At 42.2% G+C, this 25,304-nt stretch overlaps 2 protein-coding genes and 1 long non-coding RNA gene across 8 annotated transcripts in view; 2 read left to right on the top strand and 1 right to left on the bottom strand.

Moving 5' to 3' along the window:
• The first annotated feature begins 166 nt into the window (after positions 1-166).
• Positions 167-13,695, top strand: LYSMD2 (LysM domain containing 2). 3 transcript variants are annotated; one of them, XR_015134484.1, is made up of 3 exons: positions 167-946; positions 11,312-11,640; positions 12,859-13,695. XR_015134484.1 is itself a non-coding variant. In XM_086320942.1 (3 exons), the coding sequence occupies exons 1-3, from the start codon at positions 684-686 to the stop codon at positions 12,899-12,901; spliced, it is 648 nt and encodes a 215-aa protein (XP_086177068.1). In that variant the 5' UTR covers positions 660-683; the 3' UTR covers positions 12,902-13,695. The 3 variants fall into 3 exon arrangements, 2 of the variants coding, with proteins under 2 accessions (XP_086177068.1, XP_086177069.1); XM_086320942.1 differs by having other exon boundaries at positions 660-959; XM_086320943.1 differs by lacking the exon at positions 167-946 and adding an exon at positions 1,059-1,252.
• Positions 13,696-13,828: 133 nt separating this feature from the next.
• Positions 13,829-15,967, top strand: LOC147364449 (uncharacterized). The gene is made up of 2 exons (XR_015134485.1): positions 13,829-13,948; positions 14,813-15,967. It is a non-coding gene; the product is annotated as an uncharacterized LOC147364449 (long non-coding RNA).
• A 2,099-nt stretch (positions 15,968-18,066) lies between these two features.
• Positions 18,067-25,304, bottom strand: part of SCG3 (secretogranin III) — a 37,984-nt gene continuing 30,746 nt past the window's right edge. For 2 of the 4 annotated variants that reach the window (XM_086320935.1, XM_086320938.1), the window contains 3 exons: positions 23,210-23,290; positions 19,254-19,328; positions 18,067-18,661 (listed from right to left, as the gene is read on the bottom strand). In XM_086320935.1, coding sequence (XP_086177061.1) covers positions 18,543-18,661; positions 19,254-19,328; positions 23,210-23,290 — 275 coding nt within the window. In that variant the 3' untranslated portion in view covers positions 18,067-18,542. The remainder of the gene's footprint in view (positions 18,662-19,253; positions 19,329-23,209; positions 23,291-25,304) is intronic. The other 2 variants (XM_086320936.1, XM_086320941.1) reach the window with 1 other exon arrangement.

Below are 25,304 nucleotides of genomic sequence, written 5' to 3'. Positions count from 1 at the left end.
GCAGCGCAGAACTAAAATTGGCACTGGTGAGCAGTGAAGAGTGAAACCAGAACGAGTGAAGGGTTTAGAGGTCACACCAGGCCTTAGAAGCACTATCCTCCCCGGAGTGTTGAGGGCACCGAACCCTGAAAGGCTGTTGAGATGGGCCTGGAGAAATTATGTGTGTTTAATGGTCTTAATTTTTCTGTGAGGTCCTGGGGTAATGGGGGCTGGGAGAAGTTGAAGATATAAGAAAGCTGAAGCCTGCTATGGAATCAATAAAGGAGCAGAGCAAAGCTTTGGTGTTTTGCCTTGGGCAGAGTGGGGCTCTGTCGGCCCGGCGTGGGATTCCACCTCGGGACCGAGGGCGTCTATGGGGCCCCAGTGGCTACACTGCCGGGAGCCTTAGCGCTCTCCGCCAGTCGCACCGCGGGGCCAGTCGGGTGGGCAGCGTGGAGCCGAGCGGTCCGCGGGGCAGCAGCCGGAGCTCGTTTCGCTCTCCCTCCTGCAGGTGCGCCTGGAAAGGCGGACGCGGAGGAGCGGGCGGCCACCATGGCGGGCCCGTATCTTCCCACCGAGGCCTCCAGCCCGCCGCCCCCGCGGAACGGCCCTTCGCAGCCCCTGTGAGGAGGAAGAGGAGGTGGCGGCGGACGAGGCGCCGCCCCTTTGGCGAGCTTCCCGACCCGGCGGCCGCCGCAGGACCCATGGCGGATTCCTCGCCCGCTCCGTCCCTGCGGGCAGGCGGCCCCCGTGAGCCCCGGCCCTCGGCCCCCTCGCCACCGCCGCCGCACTCGCGTTTGGGCTCCGAGGCCGAGGAGGCCGAGCTGTCGCTGAGCCTGGCACGCACCAAGACCCGCTCGTACGGTAGCACGGCCAGCGTGCGGGCGCCGCTGGGCGCCGGCGTCATCGAGCGCCATGTGGAGCACCGGGTCCGCGCCGGCGACACGCTGCAGGGCATCGCGCTCAAGTACGGAGTCTCGGTGAGCAGGGCTGGCGGCCGCGGGCGGGGGCGCAGCGGCTCGGGGCGGGGCGCGCGAGGGGCCAGGCGTCGAGGAGCAGCCAGCGGCCCCCGGCGGCTCGGCCTCGAGCCGCTCGCCCAGCGCGCGCTGCCGGGACAGCGACGGAAGGCTATCCCGGGTGGGCGCATCGAGTTCCCGATGCCCTGCTCACACTCGGATAGGATCCGCCGCGTGAGGAAGGCCAAAGAGGACCAGGGCATCGGCACCACCTGGACCCAGATTCGCCCGATTTTCATTCCGGGTCATACTGCTATGTAATATTTCCTGAAAGCCGAACTGATGTGTGGGTTTGGGCAGATAATTTTGTTTTCTGGGTAAACAAGCACTATGATGAGTCAGGAAGGGTACAGTTGTTCCCGCCGGATGGTTCTGGTTCTATTGATTATGCTTCTTTATTTAGAAGTGAAATTACACTCCTGGGCTCACTGGCAACTGTGAATGTGACACCTGTCGCTAAGCAGTGGCCAAGAATGTGGTCCAGGTGAGCTGGAGAGCTGTGTTTATTATAAATTTATAAGTGCAGGTGTGCCTGTGCCTTGGGCCTATTGCATTACACCTCTGGGAAGAACATGGAAACCCGAGGGAGCATATTTTTCATTAAAATTACTTATAATTAACTCTAAACTATGTGATAGCCTTTTTACATATGAGTTGTTACCAGTTTTCACTGTTCTTCCCTGAAGCACCCGAGACAGCAATATGAAGAAAGGTGATCTTGTCTTTATCTTTCTCTGCAAGTGAAACTCTTTCTGGCTCTTCACCAGTGACAGAGACTGAGTCATCTCGTTTGCACACCCAAGCTGGTGTGTGTTTACCTGGCAGGTCCTACTGTCATTTAAACAGTCTGAGAGCAGGGATCTTGCTGTGCAGACATGTACCGAGGATTTCGTGCCGTGGTTTGTCCTATTCTGCCTGCTTGGGAGTTTCTAAATGTGAACATAGAACTTCAGTCCTTATATTTGCATTCATGGGGACTGGTTTGAGCCAGAAGAAGCAGTTAGGAAGTTATCAGTAGCTACACCTTCTGCTGAGGGCCTGCTGTGTGCCAGGCATTGCATTTGTCCTGTACCATCTTGTTCTTACTCAGTTTGATTTCCGCTAAGGCTTGGAGATAGGTGTAATTAATCTCCTTTTTACAGAGGAGAAGTAAGGATATTTTCCAGTATTCCATTCCAATATTCCAATGCTTATTCATTGAGATTAGCTTGAATTAGCACAGTGATAAAACATTTGCTTTGCTCTAGGTATTACTTCTGATTTCCATCCTTATTTTTATCCTAGTCTTATCAAGAGCTATCTTGCTCATTTTGATTCCTCCAGAAGGACGGTCTTTTCTCTGTGGTTTCTGTGCATCTTTTCTATTCAATACTAGGCCAGGCTCACTGTACCTAGGAATCCAAGATATCCAGAGAGTGTCATTTCCCTGACCCCTACCCACAGCAGTCTCTCTGCTCCTCATTGCCCTCCATGATTCCATTTGGGTTGCTCAGAGCTCCTGAACATCTGTTCACTGCAGTTCTCCACCTTTGATCAAATGCTTTCTAATCCCTGTTTTCGCTGATGTAGAGCCTGTTCTTGATAACTTTATCATCGCTTCTCATTAAAGTATAAGTCAGATTTTTTATTACCTTTATAAAGACTTAATTGTATGATGTTAAGCTCAAATATAGTGAATTGGGAACTATAATCTGTAACCACAATCTATTTTAGTGTTTCTCAACTGCACCCCTATAGATACTAGGGACTGGATAATTCTTTGTCTCAGGGGACTGTTCTGTGCATTGTAGGATGTTTAGCAGCATCTCTGTTCTCTGCCCAGTAAATGCCACTAGCACCACCGCCCCACTCCCATCTAGAAATTCATTGACATATTCCCTGAGAAACCCTCCCTCTTGGTTGAGTACCAATGGTTCTCATTTATTTTGGACTTTGAACTCCAGTTGATGAAATTTTTAGAGACTCTTCCCACTGGTTATAAAGAACTAGTAAAAGTGCAGATACTCACCATAACAGTGAAGTGATATTATTGCAGTTATTAACTACAGATGTTTGGATTTATTCATTGAAAATTGGTTTTATGTGGAAGTTAAAAAGGCAGAAAGGTTTTTCATTCCTCAATTAAACAGAAAGAAGTTGAGTTAGTTAAGTTTCTCATATTGATTGCCAAGATCACCCACATCGTATTTAAATTAAATTGCTTAAAGGAGTAGGTGATGAGAAATTGGAGATTTAGAGCTTATCTCAAACCTACTGGATCAGAATATCCAGTAAAGGAGCCCAGGAATGTTCCTGTTTTATAAGCATGGCCCCTTTTCTCATTCAAAATGCACTGTCCCTTCTTGGGATCTTTGAACTTGCTGTTCCATCCATCTGTGGGGAGCACTTTCCCTGATAGCTGTGTGCAGGGCCATGTCATAGCTGGGGGAGCTGTGCAGTCACATAAACTCCACGCTTAGAGGAATCCTGCAGTTAATGCTCTGCTGTTGCTGTCTTTAAATGTTTAATAATTTGTTAACAGTGGCCCCACATTTTCACTTTCCTTGTGCATGTGTGCTCAGTCACTTCAGTCGTGTCAGACTCTTCGAGACTCTGTGGACTGTGGTCTGCCAGACTTCTCAGTCCATGGGATTCTCCAGGCAAGAATACTGGAGTGCCATTTCCTTCTCCAGGGGATCTTCCCAATGCAGGAATTGAACCCATGTTTCCTGCATTGCAGATGAATTCTTTACCAGCTAAGCTACCTTGGGACCTGCAAATCATGTGGCTGATATTGGCTTTGTGACCTGCTCTCTCACTGCCTTCAAGTCTTTGTTTAAATATCTCCTCCTTGAGGCCTTCCAGGCCACTCCATGTCAAATTGCAAGCTTCCTTCACCCCAGTGCCCTTCCTCTCTTTCCTGTTTCGCTTTCTCAACAGTGTTTATAATTCATCAGAATTTTTTTTTTTCTCCAGCTTCTACCTTTCTGGTGATACACTAGTGAATAACTAAAAGTTCTTATCCTCATGGAGCTTATATTTTAGTCAGTGGAGACAGTAAGTAAACAAAGTATATTATATGTCAGGTACTGACAAGCAAAATGAAAAAAAAAAAAAATTAAGCAGGGAAAGGAGATTAGGCTGGTGGCTGTGGCTGCAATTTTAAATGTTGTGTCCATGGAAGACCTCAGTGAGGGAAACTGAAACTACCGGGGATGAATCGAGAAGCTATTAAATATAGTTCAGATCTCAGACAGACTTGCTGGGGCTGGAATTTCCCGGGCTGTGCTTATCTGCACTGAGACATTAAGTCCCTTCCCCTAACCCAGTATTCTGTATTTTGCTACAGCTTTTTCGGTGATGCCAGTTCCTTTCATTGGGGGCAAGCCTGTGAAGGGAACTGACCAATCGGGCAGCTGCTGGAAACTTTTTGTTTCGAAGCCCTGTGTATAACTAGAAAGTGAGTGAGGGGCAGCAAGGGCAGCTATTATTTGCACACACTTTGTCTTTTTTGTTTACCCCCTCACAACTTCCCTGACCTCTACCCTCTCCAGACAGTTGTGCCAACCCCCCACCCTGTGTCCAGAGTCACTTCCTGTCCAGTTTTATTCCTAGGGTCTTCTCTTTGTCTTCCAATGAGCTGTTGAGCCCACTTGCTTTTTCACACTTCTCCTATCAGAAATCACCTTGCTGAGAAAAGGTGAAATGATTTTCATTTTAGGGGGAACAAGTGCGGTGAGTTAGAAATGTAAGTGTATGTAAACTTTTGTGTTTAGAACTTTAGCCCCTTCTGCTGTTACTGGAAATTGTTGACTTTGCTGGTCAAAGGGGAGAGAACCATAAATAAATGGTATTGCCTGTTGTAAGAGGTATGGTACTAAGGTAGCCCTTAGTAGCTTTAGGGTTTAATAGATTCTCATGCCTTTTTTATTTAAAACCAACTTTATCAAAGTATAATTTATATACTATAGAATTCACCCATCTTAAGTGTACAATTCAAGGATTTTTCAAGAGTTGTGCAGCTGATCTCGGGTGGCCTTAGCCTGCAGTGGCTTGGAGTGGGGCTTAGGTTCCCAGTCAGAGATTGAGGCCGGGTCACGGCAGTGAAGGCGCCAGATCTTAGCTACTAGACCAGTGGTCAGAGACAAGGGCCCTGACCCTTCGGCTTTGCAGAAAAGAATTTCCACGGAGACAGAAAGTACTGAGGCAAGTAAAGTATTTATTAGGAGGGAAAAAAGAGTACAGTATGTGTGGATAGACACATGGGCAGATTCAGAGGGAGAGTCCCTGAGTTGTGCCCTCGTGGCAGTTTGAATTATTTTTGGGGGCCTTTTCTCCAGTTTTCCTTTGGCCAATCATTTTGATCTGCCTGGTTCACAGTCCATATTTGGTGTATCTCAGGATCCACCCATGTGTCTGCACACATCGCTTAGCCAGGATGCATTCTACCCAAAAGGTGTCTGGGTAGAACATCCCTTGACAGAATTCTCCTCTGGCCTCCAAGGAGCCTTTCTGCGCATGTATGGTCAGGGAAGTCTCCTGACTTCGAGAAATATGTGGTCTGAGCAGGACCCAGCCTCCTCCCCTTTATTGTCCTGCTATTCTCGTCTTCGAGTTTCCATCAATAGAGAATGAATCTCCAATTGCTTTACTCTGGGGGGCCCATCTGCCTCTGGCCTTCCAGCCGTGACCACAGTCCAATTTTAGAACATTGCCATTACCTTGCAAGGATCCCTTACTCCCTGTTCCCTTCCGTCATCCCAGATAACCATGAGTCTGCTGTCTAATCTCTAGGTTTGCCTTTTCTGGACATTTCATAAATGGGATCTCATATATTATTCTGAGATAACATGGAGAAGAAATAAATTCTTTTCCTTATTAGCACATGGCAAAGGAGAAGTCTGATCATCACTAACCCTTAGAATTTAATAGGAGACAGCCAGGTGAGGAGGTTGAATCCAGCACTCACTAGGAAATGATCTTGAGAGAATCCTTTAACATTTAAGTCTTGTTTTCCTATAATGATAATAATAATCAAATGAGAGTTGAGTGTATATGAAAATATTCCATAAATGACACAATGCTGTGTTAAATGTTTATTATGTATCCTGAAATGTTTGGGAGGGTTTTTTTTTTTTTTTTTTTCTTTTAAATGAATGGAGAGGAAGAAAAAGAAGCTTTGAATATTGCATCTCCAGTTAGGTAGGTGGCCTGATGAAGCTGATCCAAAATAGCCTTTGGGGAGAGTTCTTGTTCAGGCCCAACAGCAGCTACTGAGATCACTTTTCAGGAGACATTTTGTGAATTCAGAGTGAATTCACCTTTGCACCGTGTATTTACAGGGGAGTCATTTTAAACAAGTTGTTGATAGATTTGTTCCATCTGATTTTACCACAGTGGTCCTTGGGGCTGTCCTGTCAGCTCTTACTCGATTATTCCATAATCTGTTTCTTAGTGAGCAGATGGTAAATTTCACTGAGTCATGCTACTCAGTCCTGATTAGGAAAGACTTTTAAAATGAAAACATTTGGCTGCTGTATCTCCCCCTCCTAGTCATCTGCCCTCAGGAAACAAAGGGTTGTTCTGCATTACTCTGAAAAGGTCACACTTTCTATTTTCATCACTCATTGGGTAGTTGGAAATACTGAAGGAGGGCAGGTGGGAAAGGTGTAGAGTTTTTCAGCTCTTCTCGGATTGGATCGTGACTTTTCTTAGTTTTATGTGAGGTGAAATTCCCAGAACCTTAGACCCATCTAAGTTCAGATGAAAGTATAAAACATTCCAAAGCAAATTAAAATATTTCACTGTTTGGGATTATTTATATCCCTTGTCTGTGCTACTGCAGTTTCTTATATAACTGGGCTTCCTGTTTCAACTAACACCTCTTTCTTACCAATCCATTTTCCATAAAGTGGGATGATCTTCAAATCATTCTGCTCACTTCCTCCACACACCCTCCAATGGCTTCCCATCACATTTAAAATAAAATCCAAATTTTATTTATTATATGAGTGGCCTACAGCTTGCTCTTTACTCTCTACATTTCAGCCGTGAAATTTCAGCTGGGGCCTTGTAACTACTGTCTCTGGCAAGAATCCTTTTTTGTTTCCCCTGACTTTTTGCATGGCTGGTTTCATTCCTTAACTTTACTATTGGTTACAGAGTTTGGAGCCTATACTTGTAAAAAAAGAACAAGTTAAGATCAAATTAAATAGCTTTTAAAAAGAAAAAAACTTAATGCTGTTACCTTGGGGCAGTGACAACATGTTATTCATCTGGGATTGTTTATATGAAATTTTCTTTATATATTTTTACTTTGTGGGAGAAGTATTTTTTATTGAGAGAAAATTCCTACCTCCTTTTCATTTGCTGAATACATGTTAGGATCTGCCCTTGTTAGGATCTGCCCTTGTTAGGATCTGCCCTTCTCAGTTTTAACCAAATTTAATGATAGTTGCTAGCATTTTTAAGTGCTTCCTGTGTGCCATGCATTGTTGTAAATGTTTTACATGAATTAACCCATTTAATTGTCATAATAATCATATTATATAAAGTACTATTATTTTCCTTAATTTACAGAAAAGAAAACAGACATAGGGAATGATTAGAAAATGGTAAAGCCAGGGCCCTTGTTTCTGCTTGCAACCTTATATTAACCTCATTTATCTGTTTTCACCTTCAGTTTCAAATCTGCCCGTCCTTAGATTGGTTCCCACCTTGATGCCAACTGTGGATGTTGCTGATGTTCTTGATGCTGGCATCTGTGTGTCATCTTAGAATCTAGATCATCAGACTCAACATATAACTTAAATACTTGCTGGCAATGCTGAAATGGAGGTGAAGCAGTCCCTGACCTGGAGAAGCTCATAGACTTGTTAAAAGAGGCAGTTCTATTATTGCATCAATGGTACAGTGGCATGCACGAGAGCTGGGGGCCCAGCCCTCACTCCCTGGGGACTCCCTGGCTTTACCCAGCTGTGGACTCAGTCGCTTGTCTTGTGCTTCCTGTCATAAGCCCCTTGCCTGGCTATGATGGCCTTTCTTGCTCTAAGTGATAGATGTATCAGAGTCCCCAAAGACCACAGCTAGCGTACTCCAAGGTGTGGCCCTTGAGGGTTTAATGCAGAGACATTTGTAGAAGTGGGAATAGGATTAAGGGATTAAGGGATTAAGGGATGGTAAAGACGAGCAACAGCAGGGAGACATTACTCCTAGGCCTGAGGGCCGGGGGAAGGAGTGTGGTACCCGAAACTGAGGAGAGTGGGAGGAGTGGACAACGGGGCTCCAGGCAGGAACTCTGCCACAGAGGGATGCAGGTATGGGAGTCATGGTGTGGCCATGCTGCTGGTGGCCTTCTTTTGGAACACCGACTGGAATTCTAAGAACAAGGGGCCTTGGGAAGTGCAGTTCTGATGAGGTCAGCCTCCTGGGGTCAGAACAGGCTCAAGAAGACTGGGGTATGGATTGGAAGCTGAGGGTGGGTTTAAAGGAAGAAAAACCAACACAATAGGTAACTTACTACTGCTTTCTGGTTACTTCTCTGGGTTCATCTTTTAGGCCTATTTCTCTGCACACGTGCGTGCATGGTTAGTCATGTCCAACTTTTTGTGACCCCATGGACTAACCCACGAGGCTCCTCTGCCCATGGAATTCTCTAGGCAAGAATATGGGAGTGGGTTGCCATTTCGTCCTCCAATTTCTCTGATCTATGTTAATTATTAATCCATCCATCCTAAGCACTTAGTGTATATATCTTTGCTCGACCTGGGAAGCTGTAGAAATAACAGGTCTTGTCCTGAGGGAATTCACAGTTTATGGTTGATGTTCCCAGCCCATACTCAACAACCAGATCCTGGTGTTCCCAGCTGTTTCTGCCTTCCATCATTATTTCCAGATCACAGTGACTATTAGCAATTGTAGGCCTCTGCCAATAAGTATTTCAATGGGTGATGTATCAATGAAGTTCTTGCATTTATAAGTGACAGAAAACTCAAATTGAACTAAGCAAAACAAACAAACAAAAAAAAAACCAAACCCCAAAATGTGGCATTTACTGGCTTATTACTGGAACTGAAGGGCATGGGGGTATTTGGGCTTCAGGCTTTGGTTCAGCACTCTAATGGATCTCCTCCAAGGTGACCTTGTAGTTAAGTTCCTTGTGGTAAAGGATGGCTGCCAGCAGCTCCAGACCCATCTCTTTCTCGAAGGAAAAATAGAAGTCCTTCACTTCCCGGACCCAGCAGAAGTCTCCTTGCATCTCTGAATTGTTCTGAGGTGGGACTGTGACCTGTCAGGACAGCTTGGGCACCGTGATGCTTCAAAGGGCAGGAATGAGTCATGTGTTCACCTTGGAGCCAGGAGAGGGCTCAGTGTCCTCGGAAGCCCTTGTACTGAGAGAGATGGAGGACGTGGTGAAAACAAGAGGCCCTAAAGGCAGACTAGGATATACCTGAACCTGCTCTGGACACATTTTCAAGTTCTTAAAGTGCCTCAAATCTAAGCCTAAACTAGACCAGAGACACTTAATAATTCTGAGATTTTAATTTTGTCTCTAAAATGTATCTGCATATGTTCTTTCTCACCCTTGCCTTCTCTCCTTTAACTAGAAACTAGAACATAAACAACCATCCTACACAAAAAATAAAAGATAGCATTGAATGTGCTATTTTGTGGATTCAGCTTATAGTTAGAAAGCAGGAGGAACAGGGTGTATTTTATTTGACTTATTTTTTCAGGCGCTTTGAAGTAGAAATCTAATTCTTTCACTCAATCGATTTGGCATTAAAGGATCCCAGAATTGGGTTCCATTAGTCATGTACTTTAATCTTGGTGTTGTATGGACTTCAGAGTCAGACAGAAATTCTGGCTTATACAGAACCATGTACACTTGGTCAGATCAGTCATCTCTTGTGCCTTAATTTCTTCATAGGAGAATGGAAAGTAAGTACCATTTACTGCTAAATTGTCTCTCCCTTTCACATCTATGTCTTTACATCTGTGTCTCTATCCTGTATGCATATTTACATATAAACTCCCATTTAATCCCTCCAACTACCCTGTGAAGGGTAGATGATACCTGTTTTATACACGAGGAAATAGGCATAATGAGAGAAGTAACAAATTTATGTTCAGTTTGTGTTGGTGAAGCTGGATTTGAAACCAGATCTTTCCCATCCCCAAGCCTGTGTGCTTAGCTATTATTCCAAGCTGTCTTGTTGACATATCTCACAAGATCAGATGGTGTAGTGCATGCAAAGAGCCTACTAGCATGGTGCAAGTTCGCAGGCTAGTTGGCTGGAGAAGCCTGCAGATGCATGATAGTGTGGTGTGATGAACCTAAGCAGGTGCTTCCCTGACAGTTCTGCACCAGCACAGCCGAGGATGCTGTCTGCACCAACCTGCATTTGGGGACCTAGGCATGCCACTTCAATCTCTTGAGTCTCCCTTTCCCCATTTGTAAAAGAGATAATATTGCAGAACTGTTAGGAAGGTTAAATGAGGTAACACATACAAATTCCATTTCCCCTTTCATCCCTACCTTACATCTCCATTTCTTTGGTTTGGAGGAATTCACAGGCTGTGAAAGAGTTTGAAGTTTTGAAACCTGTATAAAATTCTGGCTTCTGCATCTCCCCATTGCATGATGATTCCATGGCATATAATCTCCTTATTTTGTTTCTTTTATTTGTAAAGTGGATTTTCAAGTACCTAATCCATAAGGTAGAGAAAAATAAGATACTCCATGTAAAGAGCTCCCTACCTCTTTCCTTACCTGTCCCACTTCTACCCATTCTTCAAGCCCCCATCTAAAGTCAAAAGAGTCAAAATCGGAACCCCCACCTTCTCCGTGAGGCCTTAATGACGGCAGTCCCAGCCTACACCATTCTTCCTAATTTTTGTACTTTCTTCCTTTACCACCTTCTGTGTCCATTAAATTTACCAAACACAATTCTAGAGATGGGAAGCACTCCATAAAGAAAATCACTGCACTGTGTAGTTTGTTTAAATCAGATAATAGAAATGTTAAAATATGATTGAAATGTATTAAATAATTGCTAAATATTCTACATTTTTTAACTTCAGGGATTTAAGTTGCTTGGTAAAAGCTGCCTTAGAGGGGAAATAATACAACTGGGGAAAAGTTAGTCTTTCTTCTTATAAAATTGTGAAAGAGAATTTTCTGGCATCTCTTGAAATAACTGGGGGTGTCTGGGAATCAAGAATCTCAAATCCAGAGAAAGCATATTTTGCTCATGAGTATTTTTAGCTTATGTTGTGTAATAAGCCCTACTTTTGGATTTATTTATATGTAACTGTTTTTTTTTTAAACATTTTAGATGGAACAAATTAAAAGGGCAAATAAACTGTTTACCAATGATTGTATATTTCTGAAGAAAACTTTGAACATCCCAGTTATATCAGAGAAGCCTTTGCTGTTTAATGGACTTAACTCAGTAGATTCTCCAGAAAATGAAACTGTTGATAGTTTTTCTCATGAAGAGGAGCTGGTAGCGGCTGGGGAAGACGTCTCTCCTCTCAGCCCTCAAGAATTGGATGTTCAGCCCATGCAGCCTGAGGAAGTATCAGCCAGAGATTTTCTGCAGAGGCTGGACTTGCAGATTAAGTTATCAACACAGGCAGCCAAGAAACTGAAAGGAGAAAGCAGGTAAAAATACCCTGGAAAAATGTCAGAGGCTGAGTAAATTCCTCTCAAGATGTCCTTGCTTGGTCAACTTGTCTTTTTTTGCCTTTAAAACTAGATTTTAATGCTAGAAAAGCATTTTTAATGTATAAAGTGTAAACAGAGCTACTGCATTCTATATAAAGCATTGTCTGTTGCAGTGCTTTTATTTGTGGTACTTATAAAAAATTTACTTCTTTGCTTTAATAGCATAACTATCCAGCTAAGCAATTCTGGAGAGTGTCCAAGTAGACCTCTAGTTATACCATCAGAGGAACCAGTGTCCTAGAGAAGGCTTGTAAAATGCTGTTCTTTATGAAACTTGTCAAGGACATTGTCTATATTGGTTACCAGATGTTTCCTAAATAAGGTCTCATGTGAACTTTTCCCTTTATTCTTTAATTTGGTACTAAGGCAAAACTTTCTCTTATAGAATCGATTTCCTTCTTCCTTTATGATTCCTAGAATGACACAACTTACTGTGTTTTCTTTTTTGCCCTGGCTACCAGAAAGCTTGCAGCCAAAACTGGTCCTCAGTTCAACTAACCATTGCTGATGGTTAATGTATTTTGTTGTTATTTAGTTGCTCAGTCATGTCCGACTCTTTGTGACCCCATGGACTGTAGCCTACCAGGCTCCTCTGTCCATGGATTTCCCAGGCAAGAATACTGGAGTGGGTTGCCATTTCCTTCTCCAAGCGATCTTTCTGACCCATGGATTGAACCCGAGTCACCTGCTTGGCAGGTGGATTCTTTACCACTGAGCCACCTGGGAAGCCCTTAATATATTTTATCCTGCTTTTCATAGTCCTGATTTTTAATTTCTGTTTTACCCATCTTATTATATATATATGCCTTTTGTTGTAGGCACCTCAAATCCTTTTGACAAAGAGGTAGACTATTAAAGATACAAACAAATATAAATGTGAGTTTAATTAACTTATAATTTAATATAAATTTATATAGTATAAACAAATACAAATATATGATAAATACTATTCTTTATTCCAATAACTGAGACAGCAGTAAAATGAGGACAATGAAGTATACCTTAGTGTTTGCATTTTGTACAACTTTCAAGGCATGCACGATGTTATAAATTGATATAACTCCTACCCTGGATATTAAGTTGTACAATGAATATATGTATTTTCTGAGTACAATTTTTAAACACTGATTTATGCTGTGTTTCTTTTTTTTTCAGAGATGAAGAAGGTCTCTATACAGCTTCCCTTTATCACAGTTAGATGATCAGGGGGCATAATCTAACCTGGTTAAGAGATGGCTGGATCATAAAGAAACCAACAACAGATGATTCAAAAGCATCCTTTTGGATTCTCATAGCAATGGCACCCCACTCCAGTACTCTTGCCTGGAAAATCCCATGGACGGAGGAACCTGGTAGGCTGCAGTCCATGGGGTTGCTAAGAGTCGGACACGACTGAGCAACTTCACTTTCACTTTTCACTTTCATGCATTAGAGAAGGAAATGGCAATCCACTCCAGTGTTCTTGCCTGGAGAATCCCAGGGACGGGGGAGCCTGGTGGGCTGCCGTCTATGGGGTTGCATAGAGTCGGACACGACTGAAGCGACTTAGCAGCAGTAGCAGCAGCAGCATACATCTTTAAATCACAATTAATTAGTTCCAGCTACGGCAGTTGCAATGAAGTCACTAGTTTCCTCAGGCTTTCTATGATTTTCAGTCTTTATTATGGCATGATAGCAAAACTGTGTCTTAATGCTCATCACTTTTGCAGGTGGTGGTAGTTTTTAGACTAGCTTTTGTAAATACTAGCTGACATAAAGCCTCAAAGACTATTTACATATTCAAGCTGAAACAATGTTTATCTCCTGAGAACTCCTAATTATGTGAAAAACATGGTTGCTGTTTAAGTGATGCTGATTTTGCTATGTGTTTATAACTTAAGTGCTATATATATATATATTTCGATATGTATGACTATAAAGCAAATTTTGTCTGCTATTTTGTAAAAATAAACTACAGAAGCCTGAATGAGAAAATAAACTATGTTTTCATAATTGCGTCTTCAGTTTTTTCCAACAAACGGGAATACTAGATTTTTAAATTACAGTTTTAAATGGTGACAGCTTCTCTAATGATCTTTATTGTTATAATCACAATTTTGGAAAAGGTTTCAAAAATCTAAAAGCAAATAAATTGCAATTACCAGTAACTTTTGCATCTAAGTAATATCTGACTTGTGTTTCAGATATAGTGAAAACATGGGATATATCAAAGAAGAAGTAAACAACACCATGACTAGACACACTGGTAAATTCTAGCTTAAATTTCATTGATAAGTCATGTTATAGAATGTTGCAGTCACTGTTGCTCATTTGAAGGACTAAGGACTTAGTTAGCTTTTTAGTCACATAATTTGTCTTTTATATGTGTACGAGTTACAGCAGTAAACTTTAAGCAATGCATTATTTATAATGAAATATTTTTTATTGGAGTATGATTGCTTTACAGTGTTGTATCAGTTTCTGCTGTACAATAAAATAAATCAGTGATATATATACATATATCCCCTCCCTCTTGGGTCTGCCTCCTACTCATCTCCCCATCTTACCCCTCTAGGTCAGTATCACAAAGCACCGAGCTCAGCTCCCTGTGCTACGCAGCAGGTTCCCACTCCTTATCTATCTTACATATGGTAGTGTATGTATATATGTCAATCCTAATCTCCCAGTTTGCCCCGCTCTCCCCTTCCACTACTCCCGGGTCCACACACCCATTCTCTATGTCTGCGCCTCTATTCCTGCCCTGCACGTATGTTCATCTGTACCATCTTTCTAGATTCCACATATATGCCTTAATATATGATACTTGTTTTTCTCTTTCTGACTTACTTCACTGTGTATGACAGAACTCTAGGTTCATCCATCTCACTACAGCTGACTCAGTTTTGTTCCTTCATGTGGCTGAGTAATATTCCATATAATTAAATATTTTTTTATTTCAATGTCTATTCAGGAATCAGGTTAAATAAATCTTTCAGCTTCCACAAGAAGTCCTTGTATTTATCCCTCCTAAAAGGAGTCTTCTTTCTTCTTTCTGTGAGGCAGCAAGGACCTTTTTTCCCTCCTCCCTCTTTTCTCTTTGCTCATTTTCTTCTCCATCTGGCTCCTCCAGGTGTTCCACGAAAATGGAAACAAGTGCCCTTGCGGTTAGTGCAACAGAACGTGCGGTACCAGAATTGCACAGACTCACCCCTTAAGGCTGACCAACAGGGTATATTGTCACCCTGCTTATTTAATTTATATTCAGAGTACATCATGAGAAATGCTGGACTGGATGAAGCACAAGCTGGAATCAAGACTGCCGGGAGAATTATCAATAACCTCAGATATGCAGATGACACCACCCTTATGGCAGAAAGTGAAGAACTAAAGAGCCTCCTGATGAAAGTGAAAGAGGAGAGTGAAAAAGTTGGCTTAAAGCTCAACATTCAGAAAGTTAAGATCATGGCATCTGATCCCATCACTTCATGTCAAATGGATGGGAAACAGTGTCAGACTTTATTTTGGGGGGGCTCCAAAATCACTGCAGATGGTGACTGTAGCCATGAAATTAAAAGATGCTTGCTCCTTGGAAGAAAAGCTATGACCAACCTAGACAGCATATTAAAAAGCAGAGACATTACTTTGCCAACAAAGGTCTGTCTAGTCAAAGCTATGGTTTTTCCAGGAGTCATGTGTGGATGTGAGAGTTGGACTATAAAGAAAGCTGAGTGCTGAAGAATTGATGCTTTTGAACTGTGGTATTGGAGAAGACTCTTGAGAGTCCCTTGGACTGCAAGGAGATTCAACCAGTCCATCCTAAAGGAGATCATTCCTGAATATTCATTGGAAGGACTCATGTTGAAGCTAAAACTCCAATATTTTGGCCACCTGATGCGAAGAACTGACTCATTTGAAAAGCCCCTGATGCTGGGAAAGATTGAAGGCAGGAGGAGAAGGGAATGACAGAGGATGAGATTGTTGGATGAGGATGAGGACAGAGGACAGAGGACAGAGGATGAGTTTGAGCAAGCTTGGGGAATTGGTGATGGACAGGGAAGCCTGGCATGCTGCCATCCAGGGGTCGCAGAGTCAGACACGACTGAGCAACTGAACTGAACAGGGGCATGAATGGAAAGCAGCTGTTTGCCCTTGTCTTAAATTTCTCGCTTGTTCATAATGTACGTAATCCCTTGTATTTTGGGTTTCGTCCCCTAATTTTTTCTCATGCTTTTTCTCATGATAACTGCTCATTTTTTCTCACATTATTATTATTTTTGCTATATGGTTATCTCTTGATCATGCTTTGCTATTTTCTTGTAGCCACTACTACCTGCATTATAGACAGGGAGTTGAGAAAGCAGAAAAGTAAAAGAAAAAAAAATAAGGAAGGGAAACAGTCATGTATATAAGGAAAGGTCAAGGCCTCTTTAAAAAAAAAGTTCAGGAATTAGTTTTAATGTAAAGAGTTTTTATGATAAAATAATATGAAATTTGAGAGTAATCCAAAAGATGCAAATCCAAAAATGCCATCCAGAAGACAATTTGGAAATGAAGGGCACGATCTCAGGAACATTTTTCTGAGTGTTTTATTTTTGCCTAAGGTCTCTCTTAGCAATTTCTAGCCAAAACATCTCTTCCCTCATCTTCAAGATACTGAAAACTGAATTCACCGAGGCCACGGTCAAACTGTGCTGGACTAGAGTCCTTTAGTCACTGCCTTGCACACAGAAGCACTGTGGAGGAGGAACCGAGACAAGAATCTGGGTTCTAATTCCGGCTTTATCATTTCTTGGCCATCAGAGTTTGGGTATGTCCAGTGCCCTTTCTGTGAACCAGTTTCCTCATGTATAAAACAGGACTGACCATTTCCTTCTGTCTTGTTTATCAATAGGAGCTAATGAATGTCAGTGTGCTCTGAAAGCTACAATGAACTCCCCTAGTAAATACCTTATTTTAAAAATACTGCATAGATATTTAGGTAAACTATTAGACAAGTGAACGGAGAAAATGCTTGGGTCACAATCAGTTAATTCTCTCTAATGTAGAAGCAGCATTTTTGGACTACAGGCCATGGTGAAATCGAGTCATTTATCAAAGGTGAGTCATTCACATGATCTGACTCATTGTGCTTTGGCAAGGGTAGTTCAGGCAAAGATGTTTTAGTTCCTTCTCACTATTCACCAATGGGCACTGGCTTTTCTAAAACATTATGAGTTTTGTTTCTCTGTGTGTCAGGCTGTGGTTTTTGGTTTTGCAACTCTAGAGAAGGTGGGGAGAAGCAGCAGTGGTCTCCTCCCTGTGAAAACACCATTTGTAGCTTCTCTGTATGTCCCCCATTCCTCACCAAAAACTGAATATGAGGTAGGGGTGTTCAAGACAGGTAGCAGAAGCCATCTGAAGTAAGATAGCCGATATACAAAGCATTATGTTATTTTTATGATTTTCAACTGAAATATATAGAAAATGCATAATTAATTTATACCAAATAATACATTTTCAAAGCATTCTTTGGTTTGTTAATTCAAAGCATTAACACTTCAGGAGGAAGCATCACTGTGTGTTGTTTCTTGACTGTGTCTGTGGTGGTGGTTGAGGAAGAGGGGTTGCAAGGATCTAACATTCGTTAACCTTATCCTCCAGGGAAGCTCATCTACAAGCTTTGGTTCACAGGGAAGGAAATGATTTTTTAAAAAAAACTTTTTATTTTATATTGGAGTGTAGCTGATTAACAATGTTGTGATAGTTTCAGGTGGACTATCAAAGGGGCCCAGCCGTACATATACATGTGTCCATGGTCCCCCAAAGGGAGGGAATGATTTTTATTTTTATATTTACCCTTCCAAGCTTCCCAGGTGGCGCTAGTGGTAAAGAATCTGCCTGCCAATGCAGGAGATGCAAGAGAGGTGGGTTCCATCCCTGGGTCAGGAAGATTCCCTAAAGGAGGAAATAGCAACCCGCTCCAGTATTCTTGTCTGGAAAATTCCATGGACAGAGGAGTCTGGCAGGCTACAGTCCATGGGGTTGCTAAGAGTCAAGAACACACATCTATCTACCCCACTCCCTGGTCCTCTTGCTCTCTGTTGAGAAACCTTGGCTTGGATCAAATTCAGTTTGGATAACTTGAGTCTGGCATCAATTTTTACCTTGCTTTATGTAGTATTTTATGACCTCATTTGTCTTCTTGGAGAGTACATAGTTTGGTATCCCTCTTAAGAGAAAAACTCAATTTCTGAAATCCCACTAATAGGAAATGTTGAGAGTGGGGAGGAATGGTTAATAAATCCAGCAAATCCTATGCCTATTTTTCAGGTTCCTTTTTGTGCCATTGGGCCTGATAAAGAGCCAGCAGGCGTAGCCAAAAAAGCTGATAGCTACACGTTAAGCTCTAGAGGCTTCGAGGAAATGTGAATTTATTTCAGCTCCCCAAGTGGAAGAGGTACAGAAGTGACATCTTGTAACAGATAGTCTATGAGGTGCTTTGGTACCCAGCATGCCTCGAAAACAGCCCCCCAATTCTTCAAGGGGGGTATTTGTATGTGTGACACAGTGGAATGAGGGTTCAGCTTTAAGTTCACTCCATTACAGGCTTTTCCAAAGCAACATATATCTGGTTATAAAATGTAAATCTATAAGGAAATAATTCTATATACAAACTCTCAGCTTACATACAACTTTACTTTTCAGATAGTATTTACGGCAAGAAAGCTATTGTTTTAACCACTTTTAAGAGTAACTACTGTAAACTCAGCACTTTCTAATAATCGTTGGGTCAAAATAACTTTAATCACAGAATTAGAAGTGTTTTAAACTACACTACATTTTCTGAAACAGTTAAAAGACTCCTGGGTCGTTTGCCATTTTTACAGGCTACTGTAAATACGCTTAATAGCATCGGCTTCTTCTTTATCAAGGATGCCTTTCTCCACATAAGCATCAGCTTGTTGGTTGATGAAGTCCCTCATCTTTGAAAGGTCATAATCTGGAAAATATCATTCGAGTATCATGAGCAAAGATCAGGAAAGCACAATCCATTACACTGATTACTATTGGTGAAGCATTTTGTGCAACGCAGTTACCATGCCCATCTTTCACAATGGAAGGCGTTTTAGTTCTTGGCCTTGTTGCAGTAGTTTACAGCTTCAAATCATGTTTATATGCATTCTATTATCCCATCTGCTTTTCATCACAACGTTTTGAGGCATTCAGGTGGGGAGAATAGCCCTCATTTGACCAGAAAGGGAACAGGTTCATAAACCAGGGCTTCACAAACTTTAATGTTTATATCAATCACCTGGGGCTCTTGGGAACTTGCAGATCTGTATTCAGTAGGCCTGAGTAGGGGAAGGGGACCATATTCTGCATTTTAAACAAGGTTTCAGGAGATGTTGATGCTGCCGGTCCAGGAAACACACTGTGGGTAACAAGACCCTAAAGCTTAAGTTCCTTATTCAAGGTCACACAGCTAGTAAAAGTTATGATCAGAACCAGGTGCTCTGACTTCTTCAACTTGTTACACTGGGTAAGCCCATGTTGCTATGACAACCCACTTTTTTTTCCATATTAAGAATTACCTTGATTTTCATGTTGTTTGAATTGTATGCAGGGAGTGAAAAGCGAAACCATAACCTCTTTGTGGTTCCTCTGTCCTACTTAAACAAAAAATTTATGTAAACCATTGAACCATCCACAAAAAACAAAGAGATCCTCAACCAAATAAGGAGGCTGCTGGTGGCATCTTTCTGAAGGCTTGGAAAAAAACCCCCACATCTTCCCTTGATGCTTTAAGTATTATATACTTATTGTTTTAAAATAGGGAAAATATAGAAACACTAAATTAGTATTTAAATCACCTGGATTCTATTATCATTGATAACCTCAGTGGATATTTTGTTCTGTTTCCTTTTAGCTTTTCAGTGTATATCTCAACACAGTTGTGATCACAGGGTACATTTAACCTTATATTAATAACTAATTCCCTTCACTCGATTTATACAGTGAACATTGATATTCCTCAGAAACATCATTTTAAATCGCTACATACAATACATCCTAGGGAGGCATCAAAACGAATGACACATGACCCCCATGATTGGGCATGTAGGTCTTCCACAACACCCCCCAGGCCATGAGCTGCCTGAGGCTGAGTTTCTTGGGTGCCATGCCATTCATCTTGGCTGTTGGCAGCTCCTGGAACAAAGGTCTGCCTTCTGTCAGTTTGTAAAGGGAAGAGAAAGGACGGTGGGGGGGGGTGCAGGGTGCGGTACAAAAGCTCTGAGCATTCCATGGCCACCTTTAGCTAGCCTGACTAGAAGCTGAACCTGGGTCACCCAGGCATCTTTAAGCCTCTGCATGAAAGGAAAACCAGACCAGAAGGACCCCTTTACAAGGATCAGGTGTTTATCATATCAAGGGGAGCTGAGGCGCAGAGAGAGGTTGTTAGGAGGGCATTTGCTCCTTTTGGTTTGAACACGGCCATGACGACTGAAGAGACAACTAGCAGCACCGAGCATTTTACAACTGCATCTTATTTGCTCCTCACAAAACCCCACGAGGAAAGCGTTAGTGTCCCCATTTCAGAGATGAACAGATGGGACAGAGGAGGTAAGTCACTTGCTCAGGTTATGATAGAATCAGGTTCTGAATTCAGGTCTGTCTGTAGTCACTGCTTTGATCGTTCTATGGCCTTGAAGTACTGAATGTGAAGCATCTAACACGTGCAGGACATTCAATAAGTGTTTTGTTTCAGTTTTGACTTTCCATTCTCTCAGGCACGAGTTACAGAATCAGGCTGAGTGTATATTTTGTGCGCACCTCTCAAGTGGCTTCCTGACGGACTCACAGGGCACCAAGAGGCACTGGTTCAAATTATTTATAACACTGGCTTTTCAGAACTGGTTCTGGGTCAGTATCTTTAGTGGGACAAAAGGCAAACTCCCCCAAAACATCTGTGAACAGATGATTTGAATAGACAAACAGGAAAATATTTTGCTTTCTTTTGAAATGGAAAAATGGAAAAAACTCTTCTTTATAACATGGCTGTCACCGTGTGAAAATGGGGTGGAAAACCAGCATGGTGCAGAGGAAAGGCTGTCGGAGCCGCTCCCAGTTCTGCCCTAGCTGGCGGTTAGAGGGCACCAGGAGTAGCTACCTTGCTAACTTAAAAAGGTTTTAAGGTTGTTAAGACTCAAAAAGGATAAGGGCTATTATTCGCTTTTTGAAAAGTACAGACTTTCTTTTTAAGCCTGCTTAAGATTTCATTATTCTCCTCATTGTCACATCGTGTGGCCCTCCCTTTCCTGAGTTTGGCAAGTAGATTCAGGTCACCCCAGGCCCCTGTCAAGCAAAGGGCATCTGCAGAGGGTAAGGAAGGTCAGAACCAATGGTAAGATTTCCTGTTCACAGTGTCCCAGCCACTGTATGGCTCTAGGAACTGGGTCTCCACAGGCTTTGAGAGATGACCCAGACCAGGCAGAGCACATATAAATGTAGTGGAGGAAGAGCTCACTGTTTCTGCCTTGAGAAGGGTGAAATGCATGTCTCCCTCACTTCCTAGAGGCAGAAGGAAGCCCAGACCCAACACTATCATTCTGAAGTTTATTCATAAAGCCTCCAATATGCAAGCACCAGCGTTCCATGCTTTACTAGTTGGTCATTTCTAGAACAGAAAGATTGAATTGCAGGATGTTGCCGGTTATGACCAGAAGTCAGATTTATGTGTTAATCAGTGAAAGAAAGAACATAAATACTATGGTTGGTGTGTACAATTTACACTGAATTTTGGTACATACTGAATGCATTTTGGTACATACTGTATTATACTGATGCTAAGATAAACTTTATAAAAATAATTTTAAAGTCTTTGCCATTATTAATGGCATGTTATAATTTTTCTTCTCAAGTGGTACATGAAGCAATGGTGCATTTTTCAATCAGTGACAGATTGGTGAAATATGGTTCATGTGACTTTTAATGGAAATGACAGCTGGCTAATTCATATCATTTTGAACCAAATGAAATAAAATATGTGTAAAGGCCTGATAATAATTTCCACCTTGCTCGACTTGTATGATCACAGGCTAAAGGAGTGCTGAAAACACCTCTTGTTCCCACTGTGTTCTGTCTCATTGGTTCTCAAGCTTGGTTGTACAGTGGAATTATGGGAGCTTAAAAAATACTGATGCCTGGGTCCTGCCCCTTGAGCTTGAGTTAGTGGTCCTGTGGGCATTAGGAGATCTGGCAGGTGATGTGAATGCATTTTCAAGTTTGAAAAGCCCTGCTCCTCTCATTTGAAAAGCATCAGCTACTCTGGCTAGACTCCTGGAAATCATACTAGAATCCTCTCTCCATGTGGCTCTGGAGTTTCTCCTTTCTTCTTTCTCCCCCTGCCCTCACCTTGGTTTAAGTCCCATCCTACCTGCTCCAAATCCTTGCCTCCTATCTCTTGCCTGGTTTCTGAGGTTTTATTTTTTCAATCTGTAACCACACTGCTGCCAGAAAGACTTCTCAGTCGTTAACCTAATTAAGCCCTGATTTAGTCTCCTCTGGCTAAAATTAACCTCCTTTGCAGGGTGCACAAGCCTTTTCCTGACTTGGACGCTGTCCATCTCCCTGGCTCTGTCTGCAGGTCCTCCCAACAGAGCACCCCAGTGCTCCTGGGAAAATGAATGGCTCCAGTTCCCAGAATGCATCACTCTCTTTTGTCCATTTATGTCTTTGTGCTCAGTGTTCCCTCGGCCTCCATCTCTCCTCACTCAAAAATTCTTCCTTGCCTTTTCAGCACAGGCTTTCCTGCAGCCCTTTCTCCCAGTGTAAAGAGATGTGCCCTCTCCTCTTATCTCTTCACCACCATGCTTATCATGTTAGTCCTGAGCGAGGCCCACCAGAGCTTTTTGATGGTGTGAGTCATTTGGCAGGGGGTGGGGGGTGCTGCATCTTATGGTCCTTCACATTTCTGGCACTCAGAACAGAGTCTGGTTCTGTGATTTGTTTTGAGTGAGTGAGTGACTGCCTTTGTGACTGCAGGGTGCACACAATAGGAGCCCAGGAAAGGTTTAAGATACTTCAAGAAAAGGGGAGGGGGTAGACAAAAGAAGATGGACAAAATGTTGATAATTACTAAAGGTGGGTGATGGGTCTGTGGGGATTTATTATACTATTTTCTCTGCTTCTGTTTGACATTTTTTCATAACAAAATGGAAAAGAAAATGCCTTTGCTTGAAAGGATGATTTAAAAATTGAGAGAAATGGAGGTCTGTTCCCTTTTGCATCTGAGGGGTGGTGCCAAGTCTTTTGGGCTGAGAGGGGACTTTAGCCTAATTTGACTATGAGGGTCTTTAATAACAGTTCCTGGGAATTCCCTAGTGGTCCAGTGGTTAGGCCTCTGTGCTTTCACTGCTAGGGGCCTGGGTTCCATCCCTGGTTGGGAAACTAAGACCCTGAAGGCTGCATGGCTAATAAAAAAACTACAAAATAAGAGCTCCTGACAAATGGGTGATGTTTGCAATTAACAACCACACTAAATCCTTACCTTCTTTATTTTCCTTTTTGTTGTGTTTCTTCAACCAATCAATATTTTTTCTGATGGCTTCCAAATAGGCTTCTGTTTTCCCTGAAAAATTTAAGAGCACCTATATTAAACACTCATAAAAACCATCTGCATCTCTTTGTAAAGATCACACTTCTGTTAGAGACCATGAACAAACATTGGACTTAACGAGCACCTGGAGAGTGTCCCTAACAGGGATAAGCATCCAGGAGGCAGGTCCAAGTTGGTAATATCAAGGGGCCATTATCCCCCACACACAAATAAATACAGTTTATCTTGGCAAAGAAGAGTTTGATTCAGTTCACTGGATGGGTTGGTTCCTACCAGTCTCAGATTGGTTCATTTCCAGTTAGGCATGGTTCTTTCAAACTAAGGTGTATTATCGGGTCAAGAACTGAATCAGAGTGGCAGATACTTAAGAATTCAACACCAAATAAGTGATAAGTCCAAGTCTATGGCTTTGGATAAGCTGCACACAGGCCTTCGTCCAATCTGGGAGGGAGTGTGTAAACACTGAGATGAAGAGGAGACCTGGACCTCATTTCAAGGCTTGGATAGAGACCTTTAGAACTCATTCTAGTATTAAAACTCCCCCGGATGTAAAACTCTCTGACAGGCTTTAAGTGTGGCAGGAGGATATGGGCATCACTGAAGTATCCGCTCTGTGACACCCTGTAGATGCACTGTGTCTGCAGTGTGTAGGTATTGTCATCAGCTTAGAGATGAGGAAACTGAGGCTCAGAGGGGCCAAGTGATTTCCTGAGGCCATACAGGAAATAACAGCTGAAATTATGACTCTAGTCTGGCTAAGTTTCTGCTACCTGCTACTTATCTAAAAGAAAAGACTGTATTCAGACATGGACACTGATGTAGCCTTGTTCTGTATCAAAGAGTCAACCATCTCCTTAATCAGGTGAGTCCCTAATGCTTAGAGTGTCTGCATCAAGAGATCAGGTGACCTGAAGAATACTGGATGACCCAAGAAAAAAACGCCTTCAAAGTCCAGGGCCTTTGCAGAAGCAATAGCTGCCAGGGCTCAGTGCGGACACCATCTGTTCTGAACCCTCTTTGAGCCCTGTTACCTCTAGTCTCCTAACCAGACCTCTTGGTTGAGCTTCCTGTACTACGTGCTTACTATGTACCAGTGGCTGTGTTTTGTGTTCCCAAATACTTGGTTTCTTTTACTCATCACAACAACCTTTTGAGCTAATCCTATTTAATCCCCATTTTAATAGGTGAAGAAACTGAGACTTAGAGACAGAAAGTAACATGCTGAAGATCACAAGGCTAGTAAGAAGTAGAGCCATGCTTGAAGCTGGGAACATCTGACTATAGTCCATGAATAGTAACGTTGCCTTAAGATTTGCTGATGTTTCAGTTTCCACCACATTCACCTAAGTGACTTCCTGAGCATCTTCCTGATCTTGTAAGCCCACTCTTACCTCCCCACTGGGTTGCATGTTAACTGGTCCCCAAAGAAGCACAAAGAAACTCCTTTGCAAAAAGAGATAAGTGAACAAAAGAAGAGAGTCACAATTTCTAGTCCCTATTCACTTCAATTGCCTGTGTAGAAAAAGCCTTGATTTTAATGCTTTTCTTTTAAGAATGTTAAAGCGCATGAAAGACCAATGTCCACCAATGGATGTCATAACATCGCAACACAAAGAATGTAGAGATTTTCATTGTCTATTGCCCTTTTGTAAGAAGAACATCTGGATTTGGTAACAACAATAACAACAAAACAAACAAACGAAATAAAACCCAAAACCAGTGTTCTCTGTTTTGTATTAATTCTGTTAGAAAAGGCATTTTGAACAAGGAAAGAAATCTTAGTGTAGACTATTTCTAAAGAACGCAATTTCATTATTTTTAATGAGTTTAAATCAATTAGTGTTTCTCATAGGGTTTGCTTTAATGAACAGTTAATAATTTGTCATTAGCACATCAGGTAATTAGAATTTCTAAAACATTTGAGGATGTGTGAAAATAGTCTTGTTCTTTGAATAATTTTAAGCATTCTTCCCACAATCTTACCTGTGATATCATATCCTAATATGGAGAGCTCATTTTTTAATTT

The sequence above is a fragment of the Bos grunniens genome, chromosome 10 (assembly GCF_055505025.1).
Source record: "Bos grunniens cultivar Pamir isolate PY7600 chromosome 10, Bosgru_T2T1.0, whole genome shotgun sequence".
Taxonomy (NCBI): domain Eukaryota; kingdom Metazoa; phylum Chordata; class Mammalia; order Artiodactyla; family Bovidae; genus Bos; species Bos grunniens.
The sequence above is the reverse complement of the archived record's forward strand: the minus strand, read 5'-3'. Positions and strand labels throughout refer to the sequence as shown.

Excerpts from the sequence above, each read along its gene's own strand:
- LYSMD2 (XM_086320942.1), top strand. The coding sequence starts at position 684 with ATGGCGGATTCCTCGCCCGCTCCGTCCCTGCGGGCAGGCGGCCCCCGT. Across the intron at positions 960-11,311 it reads CGCTCAAGTACGGAGTCTCG|ATGGAACAAATTAAAAGGGC; the intron begins GTGAGCAGGGCT and ends TAAACATTTTAG. Across the intron at positions 11,641-12,858 it reads AAACTGAAAGGAGAAAGCAG|AGATGAAGAAGGTCTCTATA; the intron begins GTAAAAATACCC and ends TTTTTTTTTCAG.